At 39.6% G+C, this 19,144-nt stretch overlaps 1 protein-coding gene across 1 annotated transcript in view; it reads right to left on the bottom strand.

Annotated features, from left to right (window-relative positions):
- Positions 1-19,144, bottom strand: part of LOC128256760 (5-hydroxytryptamine receptor 2A) — a 68,104-nt gene that overhangs the window by 35,431 nt on the left and 13,529 nt on the right. Inside the window, exons 2-4 of the mRNA XM_052987354.1 lie at positions 5,904-6,546; positions 4,750-5,436; positions 1,500-1,633 (exon numbers count right to left, since the gene is read on the bottom strand). Coding sequence (XP_052843314.1) covers positions 1,500-1,633; positions 4,750-5,436; positions 5,904-5,928 — 846 coding nt within the window. The 5' untranslated portion in view covers positions 5,929-6,546. The remainder of the gene's footprint in view (positions 1-1,499; positions 1,634-4,749; positions 5,437-5,903; positions 6,547-19,144) is intronic.

Below are 19,144 nucleotides of genomic sequence, written 5' to 3'. Positions count from 1 at the left end.
TCATCTCTACAAAAGTGATTTTTTGCACCAAATATTTATCGGAAGTTCGAAACTTTAATCATACACCAAAAATTAAAATAAATTAAAAATCTAAACAAATTTTAAAACTAAATGTTAAAGGGGGAGCCACATAAATCATAAGCTTTTGAAAACTATTTATAAAAGTGTGTGTAATAAAAACAAGAAGGAAAGCAAACTTCGGCAAGCCGAAGTTCATATACCCTTCCAGCTATTGCATTAATTAAATACTTTTGAAAACATTTAAATTATGATTTACTTGAGTATGTGCTAAAAAAAAACATTGAAACTATGATGATTTGCAGCTCAATTATTAGATAGTTATTTTATATATTTTTATTATTTCTATGGGAGCTATATGCTATAGACGTCCGATTTTGATAAAATTTATACCATAATTCTGAAATAATTAAACATTGCTATATGTCGAAGAACTCAACCAAAAATTAAAAAACAGAAAAGTTATAATTTTTTTTCATTTATTTTTCCGATTGTTCCTATGGGAGCTATATGCTATAGTCGTCCGATTTTGATGAAATTAAAACCGTAATTCTGAAATATTTAACCATTACTATATCTCGAAGAACTAAAAAAAAAGTTAAAAATCACCAAAGTTTTAATTTTTTTTATTTATTTTTCCGATTGTTCCTATGGGAGCTATAAGCTATAGTCGTCCGATTTAGATGAAATTTAAACCGTAATTCTGAAATATTTAACCATTACTATATCTCGAAGAACTAAAAAAAAAATTAAAAAACACCAAAGTTATAATTTTTTTTATTTATTTTTCCGATTGTTCCTATGGGAGCTATAAGCTATAGTCGTCCGATTTAGATGAAATTTAAACCGTAATTCTGAAATATTTAACCATTACTATATCTCGAAGAACTAAAAAAAAAATTAAAAAACACCAAAGTTATAATTTTTTTTATTTATTTTTTCTGATTGTTCCTATGGGAGCTATATGCTATAGTCGTCCGATCCGGCTCGATCCGACTTATATACTACCTGCAATAGAAAGACAACTTTTGGGAAAGTTTCATGCAGATAGCTTTAAAACTGAGAGACTAGTTTGCATATAAACGGACGGACAGACGGACGGACAGACGGACGGACAGACGGACAGACGGACGGACAGACGGACATGGCTAGATCGACTCTACTAGTGATGCTGATCAAGAATATATATACTTTATAGGGTCGGAAACGTCTCCTTCACTGCGTTGCAAACTTCTGACTGAAATTATAATACCCTCTGTAAGGGTATAAAAACCTACAACATATTTAAGATATAAAAGTCCGTTGAAGTTACTTCGTAAAATGACTTTAATTTTGTTATTGGATACTTTTGGAAAACTTTAAGAAGTGATTTCTGTGGCACACCGCCCTGTACTCTAATAATCATTTTTTCTGTAATGTGTGCTTATGTTTAATTAAAAATTTGAAAAAATTTGAATCTTTGTTTACACCCTTTTACTCACCTCATATACGGCTCCAAGGGGCATCACTAGACAAGCCACGAAGAGATCGGCCACGGCCAAAGAAGCTACCAGATAATTGGCCACGTTTTGCAGATTCCGCTCCAGGATAATGGCCGCGATGACAAAGACATTGCCTGCAAGGATCGAAGCGAAAACTCAATCAAATGAAGAGCACAATTCGGGTGTGGTTTTTGGGTTGAGTTTTTATGTACAGGACTTTTAGCAGCCTAATTGCGAAAATTGACTTGCGACAAAAAGTTTTCGATTCAATTCGAGCTGCAGCTGATGACTGAAACGAAACCAAGAACCGCAACGGAACAGATAAAGTTTCCGGGGATTGGCAAACTTCTTTGAAAGCTCGAGAGCCAGGACACCAACGAAATGGGAATCTTATTAAGCTTGTCTCCCACCATTGCACTGTTGCAATTTCAGTTGCACTTGAGCTAACTTGAGCAGACAAAGACAAAGTTCACAAAAGCCAAAATAAACGACATGAGCTAATCGCGACGTCGTAAACTTTGCCAAAAGCTCAGGGCGAAGGGTGTGAAATTGACGTGAGGGGCTGCCCAAGGGACTCGGGAGAGGACACCACCTTTGATGTCTGCCGGTGCGCTTATTTTTCTTGACTTTCCCCGACTTTTTTACCACCTCCGTCCCACTTTTCCGCCACTGTCACCGACTACTTGTGGCGCACTTGAGGCTGCAAAAAGAAAGCCAGCCACTACAGGTGCGAGACATGCAATTTGTGGCATTGAATCCGCCGACAGTCGACGGCAGGAGGGCTCGCACACACACACACACACACAAATTCTGCCCGGGGACACACAGGCACGCAGTCACACACAAACACCAGGCACATGCAATTAGATACTTGAGTGTCAAAGTGAAGGCAACTAGACAAGCCTCATGCCTGCCAGCTGTTTGCGTTTTTGAGTTCCATGCAGTGTCTTCTCCACGGGGGTCGCTCAAGCCATTGCATTCCCTAAAGGTGTGTGCTTGTAAAGTCTTACTAGCAAATGTTAAAAGAACATAAATAATAAATCTTGAAAACTTTACCATAACCATTACTAAAACAAGTACACGCAAGGAAAATTATATTTCATTTGAAATTAATTAATGTACCCATTACTCGCTAACTAAAAGGGTTGTGTTCGTTGAAAAGAATTTCGCTTTCGCCGCTTAAGTCTATATATATTAATTAAATATCTTTACTATGTCGAAAATTTTCTAAATCGATTAATTATTTCAGAAGGTATAAAATTAAGGTCTATCATGGTCAAAACGTTAGCGCTCTCCCACCGCCAGATGGCGACAAATCTCTTTTAGGCTGCCTGTTGGGGACATATTTACTAAAATTTGTTTAAACACAGTAACGGATCTCTAACTACTTTTAAATTTACATATTGAAAACTTTTATACTAAAAAAAAACGTTAAAACATTTTAGACAAGTGCATCTTAATTAAGTACGAAATAATAAGACTACTTATTTATAATTCTAAACTTTTTACTATTTACTATATACACATCATTTTTAAATTCTATTCTTAAAGTCTCAACCGTGTCATTTTAGATACGAATAATAAGTAGGTCAAAAATTATAACAATTAAAGTCGTACATTTTAAGGCATCCCCTCGCTCGACAGCTTGTCCCGGGTACTTTTTTTTGTGTGCTGCAGAGTGACCAAAAGCGTGAAGCAATCTAGCTAAAATTAGCATGGAAACTCATTAGCATTTTCTTTTTAAATGCTAAATGGTGCTGCCGTCCCTCTTGGCAGGCGACAAAAAGTGCAGAAGTTCAAAAGCGAGGCAAAAAAGAAAACTAAAGGGCGGAATGGCACGGAAGGAAAGGCCGGCGGAAGAGGAAAAACTAAATAAACACAAATTAGTAGGAAATCAAAATGAAAACAAGTGAGAGGAAGCGAGACATGTGATTGGCTTCGGGCTCAGGGCTCAGGGCTCAATTCAGCTCGGATCCTTTGGGAGTGACGCTAAGAATCGTAGCATACTTTTCAGCGCTCGTTATTTTTATTTGCCTCTTGACTTTTGTGCTGCCCGTTTTAAATGAAATGTAATGAAATGAAATGAAATCTACTTAAATTAATGAAATCAATTTCAGCTGGCTGCTCTTCTTATTTTGCTTCCTCGCCTCATTTTCATTTGTTACAGCCTGATTTTAATGCATTTTGTTTCGGATTTTACAACGTGAACATTAAGTTTTGCGCAGCAATTGGATTGATGTGGGCGGGGAACTGTGATTGATTGATTGACTGTCAATTTTAATGCGGCATGTCCCTGCCTAGATGGATGCCGGTTTGTTTGCCATCGGATTTATGGCTAAATGCGTGTAATGAATGTAGCCAACAACAAAGGCGGCACTGTTTCTGTTCTGGTTCTGGTTCTCGTTCCCAATGCGAACGCTCCCTTTCCATTCCGCTTTTCGTTCCTCGTCATTGAGCTGCCTTATTAATAACTGAGACTGAGCCGATGTTGCTGCTTCAGCATCTGAGCCATAATAACAACAATAATAAATAATATAAAATGCCCTGCCAGTATCATAAATATCAGTTACGCGTATTTTATTATCTACAACTGAAGCCGAGGCCCCTCGAGTCCCTCTGCTGCCTTCTTATTGAATTGTTTGCCATATTCCCCACGGATTTCCAGGCAGGCAGTAGGCGCGTGCCTGAGACTGGCATTCGAGGAATTTGTTTCGGGGGGCTTGGCTGGGATAGGGGCTGAAATAATTATGTCTATGTTTGGGCTTCGGCTCACACTCAAACAAATCATTTAAAGCAAACGCTTTTATTGTAAAGAAGTTTAAGAATTTGTTTATTTGTTTTTGAACCACTTATTCATTAAGTTTTACTTAACAATAATTTAAGATCATTTTTGGTTTTCAAATTCAAACAAATACGAAAAATATTCAAAATTTTTGATTTAGTATATTTTTAAGTGTGAAAATTTTGTTTTAAGATTTTGTTTTTAAATTGAAGTACGAATAATATTGAAATTTATGGCTTTAATATTTTAAAGTATAAAAATGTTGTTTAAAGACTTTGTTTTTAAATTCGGTCAGGGACACATTCTTCAAGAATTCCTTAGCAATTATTATAATAATAATTTTAATTAGAAATATGAAAATTTGTGTTGCTTTTCTTCATTGAGGTAATAACGAGCCTGTTATTTTTAAAATTTTTAATTGTCGCATTAATTTTTTGAGTGCAACTCTCGCCTTCAGTGGGTACTCACCAATTATGGTGACCAGTATCATCAGTCCGAGCAGCACCGAAGTAACGGCCATTCGCAGCAGCTGCGTGAAGTCGTCCTCAGCCACTTTGCTCGTGGTCAGATTGAGGCCCGCACTCGCGTTGGTCAGATCCAGCTGGCCACTCCGGTTCGACATCATCTCCCCGAACAAACTCGAGTCGTTGCCGTCGAGGAGGAGTGTGTCGTTCAGCAGCATCGCGCCCAAGCCGACGGCCACATTGGTGTAGTTATTGTCCATATCGATCAGTTGAAGCGCTGGCGAGGGCGCCGGCGAGGATCCTGGGTCGTGCTTGGTCGTCAGCGCCCTGTGTGCCGCCTTGGCCGTGATCCTGGCAGCCGCTGCCGCAACCGAGGCACTGGCGGCTGCTGCGGCCAAGGCGGCGGTGGCCAAGGGTGAGCCGGTGGTGGTGCTCGCATCGGTGGGCGGTGGTTTCAGCGCCAGGGAGCTCACAAGGTCAGCGCGTCTCTTCCCGGAGCTGTAGTAGCGCTTGCTGTTGTTGTTATTCGCATCCTCCAGCCCCGCAACCTCCGTGACCGCCATGTCCTCAAACTTCTCCTCGTCCTGCTCCTGCTCCTGACCATCGGCGCCCTGCTGTTCGGGATGTGGCTCGGCTATCAGAAAGGCCCTGTCGTTCACGCTATTCGCTATGTAAATGTAGTCGAGCGCATCTAAGTGAGAGAAGAAATACAGATGTACATAATTGAAAACAATGATTTCACAGTGAAAAAAAAACTAAGCAAAGTCAGATTTTATTTAAAACGTGACTAGCTAAACAAATAACTACACATTCAGTGCAAAGAAAATTCGTTTTAAATTTATAAGACCAAGTCGATATATCAGTTTTACAAAGCACCATATGCTATGGCAATCACAAAAAAGATACAACACAATTTTCATGAATACATTATTCGATACAAAACGCATTCAAAAGTAGAGAATTGCCTTTTTATTTTAGAAAGAGATTTTGAAATATATCTGGCGTAATCATTTAATTATTTGATCTTTTTACCTTTGAAAACAAAAGCATTGCTAATTTAAGGTAGCATGTAATTTTTAAATACACATAAATAAAGAAGACACACACTTAACCACTATAAAATGTGGACTAAATGACCCATGTGCAATGTGTACCCACCATTAAAGCTGGTCTCGTGCGCCATTTTGTGGGTATACGGTGTGTTTTTCGGGATGCTTCGCTCCGCTTAATTGCAGCCGCAGCGGAAATGAGGAGTAGACGGAAACGGAAGTGCGACTATGCAACGGCAATGGCGATGGCGATGGCAATGGCAATGGCCTGCTGGCGCATGTGTGTGTCTGAGTGAGTGGGTGGGTATTTGAGGTGGGCCTGTTGTTTCAGCTGGCGGCCACTCAGACACGCGGGACGGCGCATGGTGACACTTTCCCTACTTTCTCCCCTACGTTTTTTTGTGCCAGCGTGTGCTTGGTGCCGGGCAGGATGTATTATCCTAACGAGCTTTCAAGTGTTTACATGGAGCGTTTACAATTTCGGCTTTCGGCTTTCACTTTTGGCTTTCACTTTTCTTTCCGACTTCCTCTTATTTGTGCTTTTTTTTTTAGATTTCTCTGTGGCAGTGTTGGGCTGTTGCTTTTGTGCTGTTGATTGTTGCCGACTTGGCTTTGTTGCTACGGCTGTTTTGTACTCTTTTTGGTTTATTTAAGCTCTTCCGTTTGCTGTCGTGTATTATGGCCCATTTGATGTGCTATTTTCATATCCTTGAAGTAAATTTCGCATCCGATTGCCTTCTGGTGTCTGCATTCTGCAATAAAAATTCAATTAGACAATAAATTTTCGTACACAGGCCAACTAATACTAATAAAAGGCGAATTTCATTTCTGCGGCTGCCTTTTTTGTTGCCCCTCGTGTTTGGTGCAAAACAATATCCTGTGGGTCTGCGGTATTTTTGCCTGCGAAATTTATTGAATACAATTTCCACTTCGCATTGTGCGTAAAGTGTAAATGAATTTGAAATGCTGCTGCTGCGCCCGCTTGTTAAATAATTTAACGCAATTTCTGCAATTACACGGAATCACTTGGCACGATAAACAAATATGAAGACTGGCAAGCCACGCGTTGTTTTCTTTATTTTCCTTTATTTCTTTTTTTGCCCCAGGCCTGCCACACACACGCTCACATGAACGCACTTTCGCACACGCACACAAGTTCATGTGTGCGTCTGTGAATGCCGGAAGTTTTGCGTGCGTGCGACAGGCGCCATTGCCAATGGCTCCTTTCGTCTTTCGCCTTTCGCCTCCGCCATTTTTCCCCTCCCCCATTGCCCCAGTGTTGCGACAGCGGCAGCAAAATAAATTTAAAACGCATAAAAATAAGGGCAAAGAGAGAAAATCCCATGAGCAATGCCGCCTGGTAGAATGTCATCGCATTTAGTTACAAGTGAGTGGCTACAACTGCGGTCAACATGGTAGTTAGTATCAGTATTTCTAATAAATTTAATTGCTTTCAATTTTTGTTTTATTCGGCTAAGCGTATTTATGATTTAGTTTAAAATAACCATATAAATCTTTTTAATCAAATGATCTTCCCTTTATTTAATTATAGTTTCATGGTTTAAGAAAATTAATTTCATAGTTTTTCAAAGAATAACTAAGTAAAAGTCTTTTAATAGACATTTTTATCATAAATTTATATCAAAGCCATTGACATTTTTATACATCAATAATTACAGATCTAGATTAAATGCCTAGCAAAAGTACGTAGTCATTGTTATACAATTTAAAAGCTGTGTTTTGGGTAAATAAATATATTCAAAAACTGGTTTAATGATTAAAGACTGTTTAATTTGTTCATTTACTTATTTCATTCGTTTTGTGAATTGTTATATTATTATATTATTCCATAATCCAAATATACTCTTTTATTGATAAATATTTTACCCCAATTGTGTGTAGGTGGCCTGCATGTGTGGAATACGTTGTGGCGACATAAAACCCACAGCGAGAATGTTGCATGTTTAATGCCCATGAAGCTTATTTTCTAGGTCCCAGTATCGCACTGTACGTCAAAGGGAGGATTGTCCAACTTACTGATATGATTATAGATAAAGTGGAAATCTGTTAACAGAACTTGAATTATTATGGACAGAACGTAAAGTAGGAATTATGTTTTTGAAGCAAGGAGTTAATAAGTTGCGAAACTTAAACCTTACTAAGACTTAAGCTCAAGGATTTCTGACATTGACAAGCTTCTGCTTTTTGAGTGATTGTACTTCCATTTTGTTCTTTTCCTTTGAAACTTCACATTTTCCACCTATCATTTTTCATTAGCAGCAACTTGCACCAGCCCTTTTTCTTTAGCCATATTTGATTTCGTTTCAGCATGAAGCAGACGTTTTAGCCTTTGGGTGAAAATCTGCAGAAATAGAAGGCGAACTACAAAAGGGACTCCCTTTTAGTTTCGCTGAGGAAAAGACGAGTAAAGAGGCCTTATTACGCAACAGCCAGGGTTTTTTCTGGGTGGGGAAAAGCCCTTCGTTGTTGGTGCGTACATAAAGTTCCGCCCGTAATAACCTTCAAATGCCAGCATGCGCTTTTAGCCGTGTAACTAACGTTTTCAAGTTCAAAGTCGACTTAATGCGGAAGTTTATGCCAGCCCACTAGTGTTCAAGGCAACTACAGGCGAACTTTTTTAAGTCGGACTTTTCTAGTTCGAACTTTTGAAAAATCATAACAAAGTTTTACTTTTATAATTAAATTTTCCAATAATTTAAATTGGATAATTTTAGATGATAAAGCCGTTTCTAAGATGATCATCATCATGTGTGTCCCCAAAAATCTTTTTCAATCTTAGTCCAAACTAATGTCAATACAGTTAATCTAAATTGAAAAAACCCTACCAATAAAAAAGCGTCTAAGCTATGAGCATTATTATGAGATACCGAATAATCTTTAATTACATTTTTCAAACCAATAGAAATTAAAATCTTGAAAGATTTCAGGGACATCACGCTCTATATTAATCTTTATCAATATTTATAACATGTAAAGGTTATGTGCTTTAAATATGTAAAAAAATATGCTACGGTACATAACGTGAATAAAACTTATATAATATTATATATTATCTGGTGGTACCCGAACCTTGGCTTTACTGTAGTGAAAGCCAACTTAGATGGAGAGTTTAGGTGCTGGGTACGTGAGCAGGGCTCGTTTGAAGTGCAGTTGAGTGTGAAGACGACACATGTCGCTTAAATGCACACCCAGCCGCACCTGTCTGATCCTTCTGGCCGTGGTGAGTGCACTTGTTGCGGTTCGCAACTTGTCCGGCAGTCGCCTGCATACATTATGCAAGAGTATGCCAACTGTTTTCTATCTGCGAGTGTGTGTGTGTGTGTGCGTCTGTGCGGAAATGTCAGTCGCTTTTTATAGTCGGGCTTATCGCATATTTATGCAGTGTGTCCGTTGAAGCAGCGGCGCAGGACGCCCAGGGCTATAAATCATCTTTGGTTCATCGCACTCTGCTCCTGACCACGTTCCCCTCTCCATCATACTCATTCGGATTCGCATTCGGATTCGCATTCACATCCGCATCGCAGCAATTACGAAAATTGCCTATCTATGCAATAGTTGTGGATGCCGCCTTTTGCTGGTAAACAGTTTCCAGGCACGCGCTCTTTTTGCCTTGCCTGTTAACCCTGCCAAGTCATAAATCAAGCAAATAACTAAAACAAGAGGGTGGGCCCTTAAGTTCAAAGTAAAAACTTTCTGTGGGTTAAATGGTAATTTAAAAAACCATTTAAATAACATTTAAGCAAATCATTTCTTTACTGTCCCCCCTAAGCATTTGACTTTGTAAGTTAATTAAAGACATATATGTCATAAACCCAGAGAAAAACAGGGTGCAACTCCAAAATGGTTCACTTTGAAAAAAATATTTTCGGTACTGCGTTACACTTTCAATTTTATTTTTAGGTATGGAAAAATGTATATTTAAAATGAAAAGATATTGAAATCTAAAATTTTTCTGTTGGATAAACCAAATAAATATTTTAATAATTACATTGACATGGTTTTAGTTTATTTATATTCTGAAAAACAATGTTACATTCAAACATTTAAATGTTTAATTTTACCTTGCAGTTTTTTTCTGGGTGTAACATTTAAGGGGTAAGTAGACTTTTGTAACCACATTAGCTAAAATTGTCAAGACATTCTACAACTTTAAAAAAATTACAAGCTTAACATACTTATCGTGTTTAATATTCGGTTTGCTTAAATACTTAAAGGTATTTATTTTAATTCCACTAAAAAAGAACCATTATTGGCAATATAAGTCTAAGTAAATTTTTAAAAGAAACTTTTCTGATATTGATAATTAACGTCTTAGTTAGTTTTATAATCTGACTATTGTAATGTTAAATGGCTGAAGAAATAATCCAGACATTCTACAAGTTAAAATAAGATAACAAGTTTACTCATCAGAAGTTTCGGGTATTGAATTTACACTTTTTTTTACTTTAAGGTATGCAACATATTTGGTAACCAACATTAAAATTCACCCATTCTAGCAGAACTTATCAATCTACCCTCCTGTGGAACACGACACAAATGCCGCCATTGTGTGTGTGATGCGATGGTGTGGGTTGGTGTGTGTGTGGCCCATCAAAGCGCAGTTTTTCGAATGCAAGCCAAAGCAATGCCTCATTGTTTGCCCTTTGCCAATGCCAGCTGTTTGCTGTACGTGGAAAATGGGCCCAGGAAAAGCGGATGGCGGTGGGGCAAACTTAAATAAAGTAAAATAAATGGTATACATTTTTCATGCGACGCTCGATTTCATTCACCGCAAACTCACACACCCACCGACCAGATGTGCAAGTGTAGAATTGTGTGTGCGAGTAGATTCAAACATGACTAGACATTTATCAGTTGTTCGCATGCATTCAAAAGATACTAATGTACATATTAGTTCAGCTCTGTAAGTGGCTGCCGACCGCCCTTTCCTCGCTGCCATGGCACTTTCTCGGCATTCCAAGTCCCACTTCCGGTTCCGCTCCGCCCCTCTCGGCCTTGTTGTTGGGTTCCTTTTTGCACCATTTCCGCTTCATTTCATGCGCCATTTTTCTCTATCTTTGCAGTCGAGTGTTTGCGCCTTGTTCCCATGTCCTGAACGGCCTTTCATTGGCCTCCTTGTTCCGCCCTTCTTTAGTTTTTCCTCTCGGTTTCTCCCCTCTTTGCGGCTGCAGCTGTTATGTATACGTATACAGCTTCAGTTGGATTGCTAGCCCGGTTTTGTTTCCCATTTTCCATTTCCATTTCCCTGCCCGCTTGCAATTGCTTTTGCCAATCAGTCTGCTGCAAATAATTTATATAGCTCGAGTCTGTGTTGGCACCTTGGTTAACTCTTTGGCATGTTTTATGGCTCTTTCGGGTGTGCGTTCCCCATAAATATTGCCCATACGCAGTGTGGACCGAGCACATTGCATTTGGCTTAGTTTGTACCATAGTTATTAGTGTTTGTCGAGGGTCCTCCACTAATTGCTCATTTATATTCAATTGCCAGCAGCTTTTGTTCAATTATTCAAGTGCAAGCTTTTCAACAGAGAAACAAATTGTCAGCCGCGCTTCCCTTATCTCCGCTTCCTTTATCTATGTTAAACAATGCAAATGAAAGAGGACACAGGGAGAATGCAAATATTTAAAAGCCAGCTTATGGCATGTCCTGAACGCGGGCGTAAAATAAAAAACATTCAATGTATTTTTATCTGCGCCAAAGCTGAACAAAATAGACCTTAAAAAACAAGTAAGCAAATACAATTAGATAAAGTCGAGTCTGGTAATACTCTGATATTATACATTGGGCTGATTTACATCTATGATGATGGAGCTTTAGTACAAGCTTTTCCAATTGAATGACATGATGCGAATAAATATAAAGTTTTGGAATTACACTTTTTCACACTGAAATACGTTTTTTATATTTGAGGCTAAGCTATTATTTGATATTTTCAAAATTGCCCTTCTACACAGAGTAATCAAACAGATAAAAGCAATGGTTTTTTGGTCAGCTTAGAGTTTTGGTCTATGAAAAATATAATAAATGTATCTAAAACAAACAAACGCCAACTACAAATGTTGGCCATGTCGGGCATCAAATGGAATTGTAATTCGATTAAATATTTCGATCCAACCAGAAGTTTTGATGCATGCCACCACAAGCCCATTAAAACATTTAAACTGTGTACTTTGGTGGAAATTAAAGTCGCTTTCTGGGACCTCGAATAAATTAAAGGAATTTGTGCAGCAATGTCTCGGCCCATTATAAAATATATGGCCCGGAATTGTTTGGCTTTTAATTACTTTTGAGCATCGTTGTCTGGCAGCTCGCTGCCCGTATATATAACTCAATATTTTTTTTTTCTTAATGTCAGGACGGCGGCACGATAATAAATTTCCTTATACAATATCCTGCATTTAAATAACACTTCCTGCACCATGTCTAGGCCAAGGCATCCGTCCACGTCCATGTCCACGTCCACGTCCATACGTCAGTCCCGATGCGCCGCCCGACGTTTTCCAGACAGTGAAATGAATTTATTTGCCGCCGGGCCCCGCCAGCAGGAAAAAACTCCAGCAAGTGCACTCCGGTCCTCGACCAGTTGATTTTGCGCTGAATGGCGTGCGAAGGCACTTTGCTTCATTACTTTGTGTGTTCCCCACTCTAGACATCCTGCTCGTCGTCCTCCGCTCTCATGTTGTGCGCCCAAAAGTGTGCTGCGGATTTTTGTTTATTTTGGTTAGCCCAGTGAGGAATGGGCGGCGGCAGTGGGCCATCTTTGCCACACAATAAAAATTTATGAGCCATGTGCGTGTGGCTGTAGCCAGCCCTTTCCCATTCACCAGCGACAGAGAGAGTGCGAATCTCTGGCATAAATTTTAAATGTGCCGCAACTTGACATGCTTTCTGTACTTTCTCTTTTCCCCGCTGTCGCCGGCACTTTCTCTTTGCGATATGCAGGTATTGCAGCCGCTGCATCTCGGCTCTCCGCTTTTCTGCATTATGCATGACTGATGACTCAGCTTGCAGGCGGCAACTTTAAGAGGGTGTGGTGTGGCGGCCACCTTCCGCCATCCTCGATCAATTAGTCATAGAGCAGGAAAAGACAGGGACGCCCTGAGAGGTTCCCGGGGTTAGGGCACCCTAAAAATGATATTCTAAATTACATACAATATTAGGAGGAATTAGAAAGAACGCTATAGTCCAGTTCCCCGACTATAAGAATCCCTTTACTCAGCTAAAAAATTTCAAACTAAATATTCCCCCACGAAACAATCGGAGTTTAGGTGACGCCATCTACATAACTTATAAAATAATAGCTCGATTTTTTAATCTTTATGTCTACCGTTAGATATGACCAAAACACACATTCGAAGTTCAATCGCTAAGATTTAACATGTCTCAGAGGGACGTGACATTCGTTTGAAATTTGTGGGCTTTAGAGTGATCATGGCTCCGTTTAGAAATGAACTTGCGCTGCGTGAGAACTACTAGAATCTGCATTTTAAATCCCAAATCTAGCTTTATAGTGTCCGGCTATTGATGCTGGTCAGGAATAAATATACTCGATAGGGTTGAAAACGCTACCTTCTACCAGTGAAATACTTTTCAACGATTACAAAACACCCTTCACTCTGCAAGTAAGGACTAACGTAAAAGATAGGTCTAACTTGTATGACAATGTCTGATTATTCAAAAAAAATTTTAAAAATATTGTCTACTCTCATGGCTCAAAACATTTAAATTTTATATTTTAAAGATAATAATTATGTTTTTTTATCAAAAAGAAAATGGCAGCTGAAGATTTTTATTTTTAATGAATTTAACATTAGACTGTTTATAAATGGCTTTAATAAGCATAAGCAATAAATAATAATTTTAATAATCATATATGACATGTGCTAAATTTTAAAACGTATACTGACATCAGTTAGTTGAAAGAAAACCCCTACCATTATTATTTTCTGCACTCGGGGAGATGATACTCCTTCAAAGGATACACCATTTCAGCAACGTGAGCTCTCTTGTGAAGATGGCCAGCAGACAAGAAGGCCCGAACCCAAGGCAGACGGCTCCGCCATAAAGATGATTTTACGCTTTTGCGCACAATTTACGAAAATAAAAAAGATGTATGAATATGTGTGCCAGTGCCAAGATGTTTTTGTGTGTATAAAGGTAGCGGTAGCTCAAAGATTTGTGTGTCAGCCACGTTTGCGACGTGATTTCTTTCTCATGCAAATAAACGTGTAACAAATGGCGGGGGGGCGCTGATTTTGAAGGGGTGAAAAGTGGCGTACGGAAAGGAGGCTGCCTGGTATTGAATCTGTATTTACCAGAGGTTAAGTCGGTAGGAGATTCAGTCCGTATAATGATAAAATAATGATTTAACTTACGGGATTAAACATATTTGACATTTCCCTGAGCACCATCATATAATAACCTTTTATTCTAAAACAAATGCTAACCACCTTTTTTGTTTACATTTTTCAATATATATGTAATTTTATTTAAGGCAAACACTTGTTTACCGCCTTTTCATACACATCGTACATTTATTTCGCTTCTCTTAAGCCTTAGTTCCATTTAATTTCTCAGTTTCTGTGAAGGCCACCGCCTTAATTGGCTTGACCACTGCACTGACTGACATACCTTCATCCTCCATTTAAGTCCAGGTGGACCGCAGGCGGTCTGTCAGACACTTGGCCACCTCCACCACCTGCACCAACACCACCAGTACCCCTCAAAGGGCCACCAGGACCACCGCAACCACTTCACACAGGTTGACGCCCCGGTGAGGGCTTTGATTAAAAATTTATTAATATTAAACTTTGCGCACGCATTGACAGCCATCACGGCCAACAACATACAAACTGCGGCAGTATCCAACTAGCAGCTACTTTGCATAATTGCAAATATAATCGGGCCAAGCGGTGGACAACTCGCCGGGCGGAAATGTGGCCGGCGCTGGCTTTAATTAAGTTGTTAATATTAATGAGGCAAATTTCGGTCTTCGGCGGTCTGATGTTTGATTTTAATTTTGTTATTAATCAGCTTTTAATATATTTAATTAAGTTTTCTGCGCCGGCCGGGCTAAATATGTTGAATATTTCAATAAACAGTACGCGGCCGACCCCGGGGAAGAATTCTTGTATACTAGATGCTAGATGCGGCTAATAATCGTTATTGAAAATAGCAATCCAAAAGATTAAGCGTGGCATCAGCCCGCAGGACTTGTTACTCTGGGTTGGATTTGGTCCACTGGTGTGGGGTAAATATTATTACCATAGCTTCCGAAGAAACTTTTATCGACATTTAAAGCAGAGCCCAAAGTTTCGCCCCTCGAAAACCGGCAAACTTTTTGCTCTGCTTCGAAAGAATTTTTTTCAATTTGCTATTGGAGAATTTCGTTTTCTTCGCCTGGTGCTGGATTTTATATTGCAAAGTTTCTTTCTAGATCCCGTCGACAGAGCTTCATTGGCATAGCCCCGAGGCACCGTTCCACTTCCATTTCCCTCATATGTTTGACACTAACAAATTGCGTGGGGCAGCTGCTCGTTGTTCCTCGCTTTTCCGCATTTCCGCTTTTCCCGCTGCCCTCGATCATGGACGGTCACTTGTCATCTTGAGTGGTCGCTCATTTGTCTGCACAGCTTTTGGAAATTCGCACTTTATTTACGCAACATGCTGTCCCGAGTCCAGAGATTCCGAGTCCAGGGATTCCGAGTCCCTCTGCCACCCGGCCAATTTTTCATCTTTGCCTCCCCGGCAGACCGTTTATCTTTTGATTTGTGTTTTGGCTTCTCCGCTCCCTTCGTGCTCAAGTGTTTACAAATGATTTGCTGTCCTGCTTGTTATACTTTTGGCCAGGACTTCGACTTCAGGTTTTTCCTGCCGGTTTTTTTTTTTGTCGGGTAGGTTGCCCCTAAATGACTCGAGTGAGTTGCGCTTCCGGCTGTTTTGCAGCTTGTTGGCTGCGAAACGTTTCAATTTAATCGGGTGACTCGGAGGTGCGAGGGCATCACATGCCGCCAGCCAAATCAGCCATCGACCCAACTCATTTGCATGCGATTGAAATTGAAAAGCGGTACTGCTTTCAAACTTCAAGCCACCGGGTGTGGAATTCCTAAAGTCGGCTTTTAGTACTCACATCTAGCCGTAGGGCTGGGCAGCAGCAACAATCATTTTAGGAGACCGGCCAAGTCCCAATTCGGAGATTGCAAATCGTAGCCAGCGAAAATTGAGGCCCTGTAGTGCTGTCGTGTCTTGGCTCAATTCCAGCTATTGTCAACTCATTTGGTAATAAAAAGTACACAATTAAAAATTGGTCAAGTTTTTCATAGTTTTTTTTTATATAATAGCATTGTTAGAATTTATATCATTTTTGTACCCCTGGTGGTTGAATTTTTAATTTAGTTTAACAGGTCAAAAAATTTATTCAAATTTTATCTCAGAATGCAGAGCTTGTAGTAATTTCCATTTTTAAAGTTTATTTCTAGGAAAAACCTAGGTTTCGAAATGCTAATATTTTTATATACTTGATATGGGTATTACTTATTTCATTTCTGACCATAAGAAGGATATGTTTCTCCGTCCGTCTGACCGCTTTTACGCAACCTAGTCTCTCAGTTTTTAAGCTATCTGCATGAAACTTACCCAAATGTAGTATCGGATCAACCAAAATCAATCGGAACAATCAAAAAAATAAATCCAGAAAAATTTAAATCTTTTGTTTTTCAATTTTTTGTATATAATTATCTTCGGGATTAGTGGTTGGTTATTTAAGAATTACGGTGTTAATTAAAATCGGACGACGATTTCACAAATTACTCCTGACTACCAAATATTTATTATGTTTCAAACATTTATTATACAAATTACAACGGTAAAGAATTATAATAGCTTATACATTGTGTTTGTAAGTTAAATTTAACAATTTAAAAGGTACATATTTTGCTCTTAGTTAGTTTGCAAGCATGGTAGCGTTGTGTCATAGTAAAGCTCCTTTAAGCTGAGGAAACATTTTTAAGCGCCTGTCAAACGATTTATGTTGCAGCTAAGCTCAGTTTTCGTTGCAAGATATATATGTTTAATCCCTGCAACGCCGATTTTGCAGTGTAGGTCCGGCGGGAGATGCCGCTGCTGAGCTGCTTAATGTGTGTGCGCTCATGTCGACGGAGACGATAGCTGGGCTGCTTCGGATCTGGCGCCCGGCGCTCGTAAAACCAGAATATTGGGTGCACAATGTCCGGGGGTTGGGGGAGTAGTGGGAGGTCGTTGGGTTTCTGGCGGCTCCGAGGGGGTGTGCATTTTGTGGCTGTGCGCAATTAAATAAAATCGACTTGTGCAACCAGGCCCTCCCATTCCACGGCCGAGCAGCACCCACCCACCGCCCCTTGGATGGCCTTGTCATTGTTTGCTGATGCTGTAGTTGTAGTTGTAGTTGTAGTTGTAGTTGTAGTTGTAGTTGTAGTTGTAGTTGCCAAGCTGCACTCAATGTTTATGAACAGTTGCGCTCGGCAATTGTCGTTTTTACTGCCAATGCCATGAAGTTTTAAGAGGCAGCCATTTCAGTTGCACTTGTTGTTCTTGTGTTCCGCCGACTCACAAAGCCCCGGGATCTCGGGTGGGAGCATATGCAAATCAATTGCTTGAGCACTAGTCCGACACAATCAGTTCACCTTAGCTGTTTCCCAGTCGAGGTTCAAGGCATCGGTAAGCGTGTGTTGGCCAACAAATGCCAGCACTATATGTGCGAATAAGTATAAGTTTTCTCAAATACGAATGGCCAGGATGACGATGGCGAAACAATGAGCGTCCTCAGCCGCAAATCCCTGAGCGAGGTGTGCTTGATTAAAGGCAGCAAAGTGCTTAAGTCAATCTTCTTGCCAAATCTATAGAGCCAATAAACTTGGCCTAAGTGCCTCAAAGCAATTATTTGAAGTGCTGCCAATTTCAGGAATAGTGTTATTATTTATTTTTATTTGGCAATCACTTTCCTTCAGTTAGTAACTTGAGATTATCTTAATATTTTCTATTGCTATTTTATTTTCTTCCCAAGACCCATTGAACCACTCTCGTAAAAATTTCAATGCAGGCTCTGGTATTTTATGTGCTAAACAATACAAGCAACACACAGATACGCACGCATACAGCTGTGCTGTGTTCACACACATACCAACAAGCAGCAAAGCCATAACAAATGAAAAGCAAACTTGCGGCTTGACATTGATGAATGCACGATGAGATTTATGCTCTGCCCCTAAATGCGTATGTGTGCGTATCTGTGCTCCTGCCTCAGTGACTTTGTCTCTGTGTGCGTCCCACACACATACACAAGCACACACAAAAACACTCGCAAAGGCATTCTGTCTGGCTGAAATAAATGTTAAGTATACGCATAATAAGCGCCACACTATGTTGTTGTTCCCGCCGTTCACCTTCCCATTTCCCTCCCCCCATTTGCCCACCGCCTGTGACTGTGTGTATTTTACTCATTTACGCACTTTAAGTCGCTGGCTCAACACATTCACCTGTTTGCGTATGGGTTGCTGCCACTTCTCTGTTTACCTGGCAGGCTAGAGGAAAAAACTAGGAGAAAAACACTCACCAAACGAAAGTAAAGCAGAGCAGACACCACACTTTTACGTTTGGTATTTCCACATTTCGGTTCGCTGCATTAGGTGGTAGTATTGCTGGTGTAGTTGGGTAATGTTTCAGGTAGGACAAATATTATAATTAGTAGAACAAAAATATTGTTTTAAATTTTAAAATATATTAATTCAATATATGTTTCGTTTTTGATTCCTTTAGCTATAAATGTATAAATCGTAACACAAAATACAGACTTCGTTTGGACACATTTAAGCCAATTAAAATAAAATTATATTAAATTATAAAAATAAACTTGTTCTGATCCAAAGAATTCCAAATTTCTAAGCTTTAATAACTTATCTAGTATATCCCAGTTTCGTTGTGAGTATTTCCAACCCTCAGTAGTTTCTATTCTGACGCTTTTATTTTTAATTGTTTGTTTATTTGCTCGACGTGGCCAAGAGGCATGGACTGGACTACTGGAGAGCGTAGTAAAAGTCTGGGCTTTGGATAGCTTTGCGGCACTGGTTCAGTTCTGCAGAGGCTTCCTATGGCCATGATTTTATGGATTTACTTTTGGTTCTGATTCACCTGATTATTGTTTTTTTCTGGGCAGCGAGTGCAGCTGCAACTGTTGCGCGAGCACTTGACTCGACAGTTTTAATCGCATTATTATGCGAGGGGGGAGGGGAAGACCATGGACTGGCAGGTAATGAATGCCAAATGCCGGGACCTTGACCGGCCATTCAAGTCCA

This window comes from Drosophila gunungcola (assembly GCF_025200985.1).
Source record: "Drosophila gunungcola strain Sukarami chromosome 2R unlocalized genomic scaffold, Dgunungcola_SK_2 000027F, whole genome shotgun sequence".
NCBI classification, from domain to species: Eukaryota; Metazoa; Arthropoda; class Insecta; order Diptera; family Drosophilidae; genus Drosophila; species Drosophila gunungcola.
Note: the sequence above shows the minus strand (reverse complement) of the source record. Positions and strands in the feature narration are given on the sequence as shown.